We start from the raw sequence: 12,477 nt of genomic DNA, 5'->3' as shown, positions 1-12,477 counted from the left end.
CAGAAGAGAGGAGGTATCTGTGCTCTGCACTTTATATCTCTGACCCGAGGTCAGCTCTTTGCCCTCCTTCAACCACCTGACCTTCAGGGGTTTAGTGCCTGAAAACCTGCATTCCATAGTAGCTGGGTCTCCCTGGGTTACACTGATGGACTGGGCCTCCTCTGTGATTTTAGCCGGCTCTGAGATGTCAAACAACACAGTCAACAAAGAGTCTCCCGTAGATCACTCAAATATATCCTAATAATAACTGATAGAGAGCCTAAGAACGGCCAGTGGTGGACAGTAACAAAGTACATGTGCAGTGTATTTTTTGATTATCTGTAAGTTACTACAGCATTTTTGTATTTATTTAGTTTGGAAGCTTATGACTTTCACTCCACTACTTTTAAAAGACAAATATCGTACTTTTCCCCTCTCAATTTCAACCTGATCTACAAGCTCACAACGTGTCACTAAGGGACACGTTGTGAGCTTGTATCTCAGCTATTTTCACTATTGTGGAGAGGTTTTGAAAATGTATGAATAAAAAGAAAAGCACATACTTTTGATTAAGTATTTCTAAGAGCAAGTACTCCAGTAATCTAACTGAAGTACAAATTCGAGTGAACAACTTTTACTTGTTAGTGGACAAATATTTGACATGGGAGTATCTATGCTTTGTCTCAACTACTGGGATCGAGTACTTTGTCCACCACTGGGAACGGCCTTTAGCTTAGCATCACAACCAACCTTTGACAGTCAACACAGCGGAGCATTTCTGGCTCCCGGCCGGGTTGTGAGCCTGGCAGGTGTATTTTCCACCATGCGTGGCCTGTGTGTTGGTAATACGCAGTAGAGCTGCCCTGTTTTCATACGTGATGTGAATGTGCTCGGCCTCTTTGAGCTCATGGTCGTCTTTAAGCCAGGTGATAGTCATGGGCTCGGAGCCCTTCAGCGTGCACTGCAGACTAACCTCCGTGCACGCCACGCAACTCACGTTCTCCAGCTTTTGGACAAATGACGGCGGTTCTAGAAGTGAACAGCAGCAAACACAGATGTCTGACTTCCACAACACTGGAGTATGTTGTATGAGCAAATCTCTTAAAAGAAATTTAGGGCAATAATTATGTAATATTTATCCAGTAGACGGTGCTTGTCAGTGTTGCCAAGTCTGGTTTTAACCGACTTTGGGCTTGTTTTGTTTTTTTCTTTTGTGCTTAAAACACAATTAACGGGTTGAGGGTCTTCTTTTAAAAATATGATCGGTTGTTGGGAAAATACAACAAACTACTGCTTATTTGACTTGTACGGTATCTATTTTCTAAATAGGTTTGCATGGGAATTTGCGGGAGGGTGAAGAAACACCTTTGATATCATTAGACTAGTTAGGGAACCACCACCCAATACATTACAGTTCATTCATGTGTTGCAACCCTGAATACAAGCGCCCTCTAGTGGATATAAATTACACAGCGCCCATCTAACTGCAGCAGCAAACCATGTATTTTGTAAACCAACCTTTCAGTGTTATTTGACAATCACAAGACACCTTTCCCACTTCATTGTCAACGGTACACTGGTACGTCCCCGCGTCCCCTGCCTCTACTGCCAGGACCTGCAGTGCCACCTGGCCATCCTTCACTGTGATCCTGTGTCTCTTATCGTTCCTAACCGGCTTGGCGTTCTTATGAAACGACACGGAGAACGGAGCCGAGCCGGAGACCTGGGCCTCCAGAATCACCTCCGAACCCTTAACCACATCCCTGGGCTCTAAGCTCCTCACAAACACCGGAGGCTCTGAGAGAAGAGAGCAGCCATGTCAGCTACTCATACACTAAGACAACCTTGGTGTAAAACACTATAGCACTTATACAATTAGCAGTGGTGGAAAGTAACTATGTACATTTGACTCAAGTACTGTACTCAAGAATAATTTTGAGGCACATTTACTTTACTTGAGTATTTCCAATTTCTTTTATACTTTATACTTCTACTCAGCTATATACATCTGAGGGCAAATATTATACTTTTTACTCCATTACAATTATTTGACAGCTTTAGTTAATAGTGACATATTGTATACTTGGTCTATTAAAAAATAGCCGATCTACAAGCTCACAATCTTTACTGTACAAGCCCACAGGCTCAAGATCAGCTATTTTCAAAAGAAATTGACACATTTTGGAGGGTATATTATTTTTACTTTGGTACTCTAAGTATATTTTGATGCCAATACTTTTGTACTTTTACTCAAGTAAAATCTTGAATACAGGACTTGTAGAGTATTTTTTATATTGTGCTATTGATACTTTTACCTGAGTAATAACAATCAGAGTACTTCTTCCACCACTGACAATTAGAAGAGAAATAATAACCCCGATATGAAGCTAAAAGTGAACAAACCTTTGACCGTCACTGTGCTGCTGGAGCGGTCACTGCCAGCCTCGCTGGACGCCACGCACACATAATCTCCACTATCCTCAACATTACAGTCCACTACCTCCAGGGAAGCCACAGAGTCTGCCACGGACATTCTATATTTGTGACTGTCACCGATGTCGATCTGGTTCTTAGACCATTTGAAGCTGATCACAGGGCTGCCTTTGGCCTTACACTCCAGTCTCAGAGTGCTGCCGCTGGTCACCAGCTTGGTCGCCTCGAGTTTTGTCACAAACACAGGAGGCTCTGAGAGTAAGAGGTTAACATCCGTTTGAGATCATTTTATGAGACATTCGTTAGCAAACACTTTTTTTGTCGAGCAAGTCAGAGACATTTCTACCTATTTCATCTTTGAAGAAGAAAACAACTAAGACATATCAGAGCATGTAAAAGACTTGGCACCTTTGACAAAGAGGACTGTGGTACAGTCCACCTTCCCAGCATCATTGGATACTTGGCATGTGTATTTGGCAGAGTCGCCAGGTTTCACTTTGTGAAGCTCCAGGGAGCTCGAAGAGGCGTCTTTCTTTATAAAACACGAGCCTCCAGTGGCAATCTCTTTGTCTTCTCTGAACCACTTAACAAGCAGTGGAGCCGTTCCAGTGAAGGCTGCTTTGAAGGTAACCGTGGTTGCCGGTATAACCTGCTGGTTGTCTGGTTTCACTGTGAAAACTGGGGGTTCTAGAAGCCATTAAGAAGACACTCCATGTTAGCATGAAATCATTTAGCTAGTCTACACAAGAAAGGGAGTAACATAATTATAAGGGAAAGGCAGGAGTATTCATAACCTTTGACATAGATTGTTCCACTGGTTTCCTTAAAGCCGGCAGAGTTGGTGGCTCTGCACATATACACTCCAGAGTCAGCCTTCTCCAGGCAAATGACTCGGAGCGTCGCAGAGCTATCCTTAAATTCAGGCTGGAACTTGGTGCCATGCTTAATCTCCTTGTCATCTTTAAACCAACTTATGGTCATGGGCTGAGACCCAGACACTTTACAGTCCATGGACACATCACTGCCAATGTTCCCATCCACTCTTTTCAGAGACTTTGTAAAAGACGGAGGCATTATGCGATCTGGTTATTGAAGAGAAAACACCTCATGAGTTATTAACTTCCAATGCCATAGTAGCTATTTATAATAAGAGATGTATTTAAAAAAAACACATCTGTAATTGCAGACCATAATACTACAACTGTGTTTGTTAATTACTATGATAAAATATATCTAATCATACAAAAGAAGTTAATATTAATAGCTCTGAATACGGATTAGTTCTGTAAAAGAGGAGGGTCTAACCTAAGACGGTAACTGAGCATGTGCACTGGTCCTTTCCAACTTTATTGGCCACATCCATCCTGTACTCAGATGTGTCTCCTTTTTCTGCAGTAAGAATCTTTAGGCTGGAAACATTGTCCTTGAGAGTCATTTTATATTTACGACCAGTTGTGATCTCCTTCCCGTCTTTAAACCATTTCACTTTAAGCTCTGGGCTTCCAGCGATTGTACACTCCAAGTTGGCTGAATCTCCTGCTGTCACACTGATGGACTCTGCAGGTTCTAAGACTCTGGCTGGTTCTGGGATGAGATAGAACCAGTTATGAAGAGTAAATAGCCTACATAAGGGAATACACTTTTGTTTGTTCGTTTTGTACGATGTCTATGCACACATATCTCAGTTGAAGTTATCTTCTGACCTTGCACGGTTAGAGTGGAGTCACATTTCTGCTGGCCAGCCTCATTCTCGGCTTGGCACGTGTACTTGCCACCGTGGCCGATGGCCACTACTGTAAACGAAAGGCTAGCGACGTTGTTGTCAAACTCCATCTTGACGTTTGGATCGTCATCTCTCAGTGTCTCAGAGTCTTTCATCCATTTAACAGTGATGGGAGCTGAGCCTTTTAGGGTTCCCTGCAGTTTCACTGGGTTTCCCAACACCGCAGTGGCACTGTCGACTCTCTTTGAAAATACTGGTGGCTCTGTACAAAACACATCATAATCAACAGACTGGGTCTAACGCATCATCAATCTATTTCATCTAGTGCTGCAACTATTAGAGAATATTCTATTGATTTATTTTTCACTCGATTCACCAAGAAGCAAGTTGAATCAATTAACCACTTAAGGTTTATTGTTTAATGTGGCATGACGGTGTCATGCAAAGATAGTAAAAACTGCCGATCTACAACCTCACAACGGGCTGCATTGCGACCCGTTGTGAGCTTGAGCTAGACTGGATATTTTCACTATTCTTAAAAGATTGTTTTTCAGATTTCCGCCTAGAATTACATGCCCAATATAGGGATGTTATTTTACTAGATTATCTGTGATTTGTATTAAATTGTGTATCTATAAAATCAATTAGTAATTGTTGTCCTACTAATTTCATCAATGTCAAACTAACCTTTCAGCTTGACCTGTGCCTTGGTGGTGACTTTACCCACACTGTTGGACACGACACACTGATAATCTCCCACATCGACACTTTCGAACGACTGGATCTCCAGCCTGGCGAGAGAATCCTGGGAAACGATCTTATATTTCGAATCGGTGGAGATGGCCTTCTTGTTTTTGAACCAGGCGATGTCGAAAGGAGCGCTGCCTGTGATCTCACACTGCAGCTGAGCAGCGGATCCCTTCACAGTCTCTACTGTCTGAAGCTCCTTTCTAATGGATGGAGGCTCTGAGAGTCGGGAGAACATGCATGATTACACAAGACCTTCACTGATCTCTCGCTGAATAATATGAATCGTTATATGGCTCTTTTCGACTACGATGCGTAACATAGAACCTTCCATGATAACCTGAAACCTTCCAGAAGCCATGAAGTTCTGTGTGACATTTTGTTTACGTTCCATTAAAACCAGAACCACCACTGAAAGGAGAGGCACGTCATAAGAAACGCCTCTATTATCTATTTTTATCAGTTTTATCAGTATATTCTGTTTGATTTAGTTGTTAACTATTTTCAAACATGTTCAAATATTTTTTTCTAATTGTGAAAATAGACGATCTAATAAGCTTGTAACTTGTAGATCGGCTATTTATTTTATTTTATTTTTACATTTCTGAAAAGCAGGAACCAAATTAGGTTCTGAGAACCTCATTTGAAACTCAGCATGTTATGGAAGCAAATCCAGAACCCATGAATAAGGCTTATTCTTGTAGTGGAAAAGAGCCATTATTGAACAGTGTCTGACTGACAAACCTTTAACAGCTATCTCTGTGTTGCAGCTTTCACTCCCTGCGTTATTTGACACCTCACATGTGTACTTTCCACTGTCTGTGACAATAAGATTGATGAACTCCAAAGTGGTGACGCCACCCTTGAGAGAGGTTTTGTATTTGTCTCCGTCACTGAGCTCTATCTCATTCCAGAACCAGTGAACGCGGAGTTCAGGCGATCCTTTGATGGAGCACTGCAGGCGTGCGGCTATGCCCTGTTTCCAAGTAATATTTGGGTCCATTTTCTTGGCAAACGAGGGGGGCTCTGAAAAGTGTGTTTTACCATTGTAAAAAAAAGAAAGAGAAAAGAGGAATCATTTAATCACCACGGTGAAAGGGTGAATTGTGGAAAAAACTAAATAAAGTGTGGAAAAACAAGTGTGAAAAAACAAAAGTGTTAAAGAAAGTGTGAAAGACAAAAGAAAGTATGAGAGATAAAAGAAAGTGTGAAAGACAAAAGTGTGAAAAAACAAAAGTGTGAAAAATTAAAGAAAGTGTGAAAAGGACAAAAGAAAGTATGAGAAACAAAAGAAAATGTTAAAGATAAAAGAAAGTATGGGAAACGAAAGAAAGTATGAAAGACAAAAGCAAAAGGAAGAGCAAGACAATAGCATTTAGCACCAGCACAGAAGAGCGCTTAAGAGCCTTAACTTCAGCATCACTTCATCAGCTCCTTTCAAGAGAACGGTGTTCATTAAAATCTGAAAATCAGCCAGAACTCCCACGAAAAATCTTACCTTGCACTGTCACCTGCGCCTCGCAGGTCGAACTGCCAGCCTCGTTTGTGGCTGTGCACGCGTATTTCCCAGAGTCCTTTACTTTGGACTTGGGTATCTCAAGAACGGCCACCTTGTCCTCAAAGGACATTTTGCAATCCATCGTTTGGTGGCACTTTTTGCCGTCTCTGGTCCAGGTGGTGGTGACACTCGTGTCCTCATCCACCTGGCACTCCAGCCTCAGCGGCTCATCCACCGCCACTGACAGTGACGCGATGGACTTCACGAAGCTGGGTTTGTTGATAACCCTGAGCTCGGTGCTGAAAGTAGCGGCTCCAACTTTGTTGGAGGCCTTACAGAGATACATACCCTGGTCACTCGTCTCAAGCTTTTTAATCTGAAGGGAACATTTGTTCTTTTCGCTTTTCATAACATAGTTTGCCCCTGAAGAGATGGCCATGTTGTCCTTGTGCCAGACAATCTCCATGGGCGAGGAACCAGTGAGCGAACACTGGAACAGAGCTTGTTTGCCGACAAATAGAGTCATTGGGTCTGGTTTCGATACAAATACCGGTGGATACATTTCTAAGGAGAGCAGGCAGAACAGCAGGCAGAACATCATGTAAATAGTAGGACACCACCATGTGCATATTGTAATGCATCAGCAAAATTACATGAAACAATACTTTACGACAACAAAAATCGTTATGTTGTGGGTCTTACCCGTCACAATGAGTGTGGCAGAACAGCTGTCGGTGCCGTACTGGTTAGTGGCCTTGCAGGTGTATTCTCCACTGTCCACCTTCATTGGTTTCACCACCTCCAGGGAGGAAGTGGTCTGGCGACTGATGATCCTGTATTTCTCGGTGTGTTTGAGCTCCTGCTCAGCCTTGTACCATCTGAAGGTGACGTTGGGGGCGTCCTCGATCTCACATTCAAACCTGGCAGCGCTGCCAACGTTGATCTCGATGGGGGCGATTTTTTGCTTGAAGACAGGTGGCACTGTGGCACGCACAGAGGAAATAAAAAGGACAAGTTAGTATTGAAGTGGGAGAATGTGTTTTTAGGTCATTTTTCTATGTATAATGAGAAACAGGAGCAGGGATGGTGGAATGTGACAACAATGGTGGGAGACATTCCAGGAGTGACTGTGGAGGAGAAAGATGGTGGGGTAAAATGGCTAAAAGACAGCGAGAACACCAGCCCCATTGGCCATTGATTGCACCGAAGCCATTTTGCCATGTGTGTATATTTATATACATTTAAATTAAAATGTAATTAATACTATTTAATTATTATTAATTATTTTGCCAGTTAACCAATTTCAACCTGGCTTCTGTTTTCAAACATTTAAAAAAGCCAAAATAGCAAGCACACAACGTGTCATGATCCGATGCATTGTGAGCTTTTAAGCCATTTTGCAATAGGGAGGTAGCAGCCAGAGGCTGAGGCAATTTGGGGGTCCTTGGCATGGAAAGGTTTGGGACCCCCTGCCCCGAACAAATAACATGGGGCTAGGTTCAGGCTGGGGGGAAAAAATGACACCATGACAGATTGAAATGCTGGAGGCATGCAAACCAATGCAACCCAGTGAAGTGAAGGGACCAAGAGTGACATGTGACATTTCATGGATGGAAAATAAAAACACAAGTTTTCATAGTATAGTGACCGTGAAAGGAACATGAAATGAAATGGAGCCTGTAGGCCAGTGTCATGACAGTCATATTAGCCAGATGCTTAGCTCTTGGAGACAGTTAAGCATTTGGTTTGACTCAGTTTCCGGCCTACAGGCTGGAGACCCTGCAGTGGTGTGGATGAGGTTCGCATAGTGAGTTAGTGCTATAGGAAGTGACCTGCCAGTGAACTCATGCTGTGCTGTGAGATGACACCGAGGGGAAACCTGTTGTCTCAAGGACACAACAGATCCTCGGTACGTGACTTATTAGTTCCAAAGTGAAGATAATTGCCTAATTTATGCCCTGTCATACAGTGGTGCGGACCGAAAACAGCCAATCAATAAGCGCACATATAGATCGGCTATTTTCGCGACACCATGATACAACAAAGTATAAATCGGGCTTTAGAATGATGAATGATGACAAGATAATTTTAGAAGGCCCATTATTCAAACCTCTGGAGACCACAGTGAGTGTCGAGGTTGTTGTCGTCTTGCCCACTTCATTCTCAGCCTCACAGACATATTCTCCTTGATGTTTCTCCTTGACAACTTTGTTGATTGTTAGTGTGTATGTGTCGTGATCTGTAGAACACTTGAACTCTTTGCCAGATTTCACCAATTGTCCGTTGAAAAACCAGTTCACCTGGGTGACATACTTAATGGTTGTGCTGAGGGTCATCTTACTGTCCTCCTCAATGGATACGTCCTCCAGAGAGGTGACTACAACAGGGTATTCTCTCTGTTCTGGTCTGGCCACTGTCATCACCTGTTTGAACGTCTCCTCCCTGTTTTCCCTCTGGACACTAATGTCCACAGACTGCTCTGTGGGGACAGGCGCAGGGGGGAGGGCGGTGGTGATGTCAGCGGCTCCTACGTCTCTCGCACGGCCTTTCGCCGACATGGACCTAACCTCCTGCCTGGAGACCTGCACTGACTGCTGGAACTCCATGTGGGATTCTGAAGACACTTTGACCACCTGGGAAAAGTCTGTCTGCTCCTTGGATTCCTGGACAACAAGCCGTTGTTCGGCTGTGACGGATTCATGAGCCATTTTAGATTGCGTTTTGAGAGCGGCGGCTTGAATCTTGACGGCAGTGAAGTCCACTGCGCTCTCTGCTACTCTCACAGTCTCCACCACAGATGACTGCATCTCTTTGGAGCGGGCTGAGCTGACCTGTGCTTTCTGAGGCTTGTCTATCTGCATGGTACCAGGCTGTTCTGATGTGAGAACATGCTGCTCCTGGTAAACCATAGCATGGAGAGCTGCCTGCAGTTCAGTCCTGAGGTCAGCCATCTGGGGGTATTTTCCCTCAAAAGCCAGTGTGATTTCCAAGGGGGCACCCGCTGTTGTGATGAGGTATGTAAACACGGAACATTTGGGCTCTTTCTGAACCTTGACTTCCTGTATCTGAGCTGCCTCTAACCTCCCGACAACATCAGCCAGTAACAGAGGCTGGTCGCGGGCCACAGCAGACTGCAGGGCATCTTTCAGCTGACGTTTGATATTCACACTTGATGCTTTGGGAATCTGAATCACAAAAGTCATCTCTTTGGGAAGTGCTGTGCTTTCTTTGGACTCTGAGGCCATCATGGACAGCTTAGGCTGTGTGGTGACACTAACTTTAGTTGACTCTGACTTAACAATCTCCTGAGAGAGCTCGCCCCTCAGAACTCGTTTTTCGTCCATCAGTATCGACTGTCTGACTGACTGACCCTCCTGGATCTGCACAGCAAAGTCCTGCTCCGCTGCTGCCAGAGGCACACTGCTCTCCGTAGACATTTCTTTCTCCTCTATCTGCACTTGCTCTGTGGGGACTTTGGGCTCAACAGCTGTCTGACAGGTAAATCTATCTACGGCTGTTAGGCCCTCAGTATGACCTTCTTCCAAGGCCTGGCTATCTGCTACGCTGGTGACGTGGATAACATTCCAGCGCTCCTCTTTCTGAACTAAAGCACGCTGCTGTTTAGCGTCGCTGGCAAAGGGAGTCTCCTTCGGGAGCTGCATGGGCTGAGAGGAGACGTGGAGAACGTTCTGAGGCCTGGGCTCTGTTCTAAGCTGGGACTGAACTCCCGTCACAGTCACGTCTAAATGTTTGTGATAATCTGCTGTGAGCTCAAGTCTCTCCTCTGACGTGGCTGCATGTCTCCTGGCCTTTTCCTGTTTCTGTGCTGCCACCTGCTGGTCAGGCTTCTCAATAACAAGAATGCCCTCTTTGGGTAATGTCTGCACTGGCTGTGTTGAGTGGAGATGTAGTGGAGTCGCGGTCTCTTTCTGTGGCTGTATGGTCATAGTACTGGCTTTGGCCTCAAACTCTGATGTGTCCTCACACACGACTGTCTTCTGCTCATCCTGGGTGACAGTGTGCAACAGAGTGGGACTTTTCCTGGCACCCGCCTTCTCTGGCACAGGTTTCTCACAGGTGAACCTTGTCTCCGATGGGAGAAGGTCCTGATCTGTGATCACCTGAAGGTGTAACAACTGTTCTCCCTCCACCTGTGACTGAATGGACAAAGCACTGTCCAGACTGGGCAGATGCTGGGTCTGCTCAGCTTGGAGAGTCTGTTTCTCCTCAGCTGTAAGAGCTGACCTCATCACTCTATCCTTAGACAGCTGGGCTGTCTCCTGACCAGGCCTTTCCATGGAGAACTTGGTCTCCTTAGATAAAGTGTGTTTGGACTCACTAACTGAAGCCATAATAGGTCTGGGTGGCTCTTTGCCTGTTGAGGACTTCACAGCAGAATGTGCACTATCTATCACTGTGGTGTGACCCTCAGCGAGCTGCCGCTGCTCTGTCGACTGGGCTGAGTATAAGATCTTAACGCCCTCTGTGACTTTATAGCTCTTCTCCTCGTGGGGTTTGGGGATTTCATGTGACTGTTCTTTCAGCATAGACAGCCGGGATTCTACCTGATGTCCGCTGACTAGATGTTTAGGTTCTGAGGTTGGCTGCACCTTGCTGGACCTCCTGTCAGTGGGAGGCCCTGTGCTAACAGTAGAAAGAGGGGTGAGCTCCTCGGCTACAGCCGACATCACCTGTGACCTCTTCTCCCTAGCAGCCTGGAGCTGAATGACCTCAGGACTCTGGATGCGTTCACAGTGTTGTTCCGTGAGGTCCTGCCTCTCCTGGACAGAGGATGTAAAGGCAGCTGCGTGAAGCTGTTTTAAGGGAACGGCGGAAGCCTGAGGCGGATGGGTGGGGGCCGTAGACACCCTCTCCTCCACCTCATGAGACTGCAGCACTGCAGCCTGGTGTGTGACCTGCTCTCTGTGTAGAGTAGCAGCTGAGATATCCAGCTCTCTAAGAGCTCCCACCTGTTCACTGGGAATAACTTGCCTGTCCTCAGTACCAATGGTGTAGACCATCTGGTCTGACCTGTCCTGACCTGGAAGGCTCACCTGGTACAAACGGGATTCGGTGGCTTGCTCCGTCACTGAGACTTTATAACCTTTGGTCTGAACCGTTTTGCGCTGTTCCTGTTGCCGGGACACAGACACCGTCTCCCTGAACACGACCAGCTCGGCGCTGCAAGACGCCTGTCCAAACTGGTTGGAAGCTTTACACGAGTAGACGCCACTGTCGTCCTGCTTGACAGCCTGCATGTTGAGGCAGCCAGAGCCGTCAGCGTTGGCCACAATGACACACTTCCTACTGGGCTGAATCTGAAACGCCCCCTTACACCAGTGCACCACAGGGACTGGGTCACCGGTGGCTTTGTACTTAAAAGACACGTCGCCTCCCTCCGAGCATCGCACGGAGTTGATCTGAACTGTGAAAGTAGGGGGCTGACCCTTGAACATCTTCTCTACCCATTTCTCTGCCCGGGCTATGTCCTTCTGTTTGACCTCAAGGTACGTAGTACAGGTTGTCTGTCCGAACCGGTTAGTGGCTGTACAGGAGTACTCTCCCTCATACTGTTTTGTTACCTGGGTTATTATCAGTGTGTACTCCTCTCTCTCCTCTATCAGTTTGTAAACTGAGGAGCTCTGGATTACTTTTCCGTTGTGGAACCACTGAACGGTGGGTTTAGGGAACCCAGACAGTGTGACAGTAAACCTAGCCGTCTCTCCATCAGTCGCGGCTGCTGGAGAGAGTTGGGAGAGGAAAACTGGCTTTTCTTTTTTCTTCTCTAAAGAGCTAGAGAAACGTTTGGATTCTGGCTCGAGTTCAAGTGTCTTAGTTTTTTGTGGAAGCTGTATTCCGGTATAGTAGGTTTCTTCTTGTTCCTCCACGGTGGTGATGGTGGTGCTAGAACGCTCTGTCAGGAAATAATAATGAGCAAGGTTCATAATCATATCGGGAACAAGAAAACTAGCCAGGTCAAAGTTCACTGTGGAAAAAAAGGAGTGAATATGAACAAGGCTTTGGGTAAGATCCTTATCAAACCAAAGTGTGTTTTTTTTCAATCATACTTGTGCATAGAACTACTGATATGAGTCAT

At 45.4% G+C, this 12,477-nt stretch overlaps 1 protein-coding gene across 7 annotated transcripts in view; it reads right to left on the bottom strand.

Moving 5' to 3' along the window:
- Window positions 1-12,477, bottom strand: part of LOC311065027 (titin-like) — a 223,490-nt gene that overhangs the window by 161,508 nt on the left and 49,505 nt on the right. For all 7 annotated transcript variants that reach the window (XM_084085185.1, XM_084085189.1, XM_084085191.1 and 4 more), the window contains 2 exons: window positions 8,491-12,294; window positions 7,083-7,361 (listed from right to left, as the gene is read on the bottom strand). In XM_084085185.1, coding sequence (XP_083941311.1) covers window positions 7,083-7,361; window positions 8,491-12,294 — 4,083 coding nt within the window. The remainder of the gene's footprint in view (window positions 1-7,082; window positions 7,362-8,490; window positions 12,295-12,477) is intronic.

Source organism: Gymnoscopelus microlampas, assembly GCF_963454915.1.
Source record: "Gymnoscopelus microlampas genome assembly, chromosome: 17".
In the NCBI taxonomy this organism is placed as follows: domain Eukaryota; kingdom Metazoa; phylum Chordata; class Actinopteri; order Myctophiformes; family Myctophidae; genus Gymnoscopelus; species Gymnoscopelus microlampas.
Note: the sequence above shows the minus strand (reverse complement) of the source record. Positions and strands in the feature narration are given on the sequence as shown.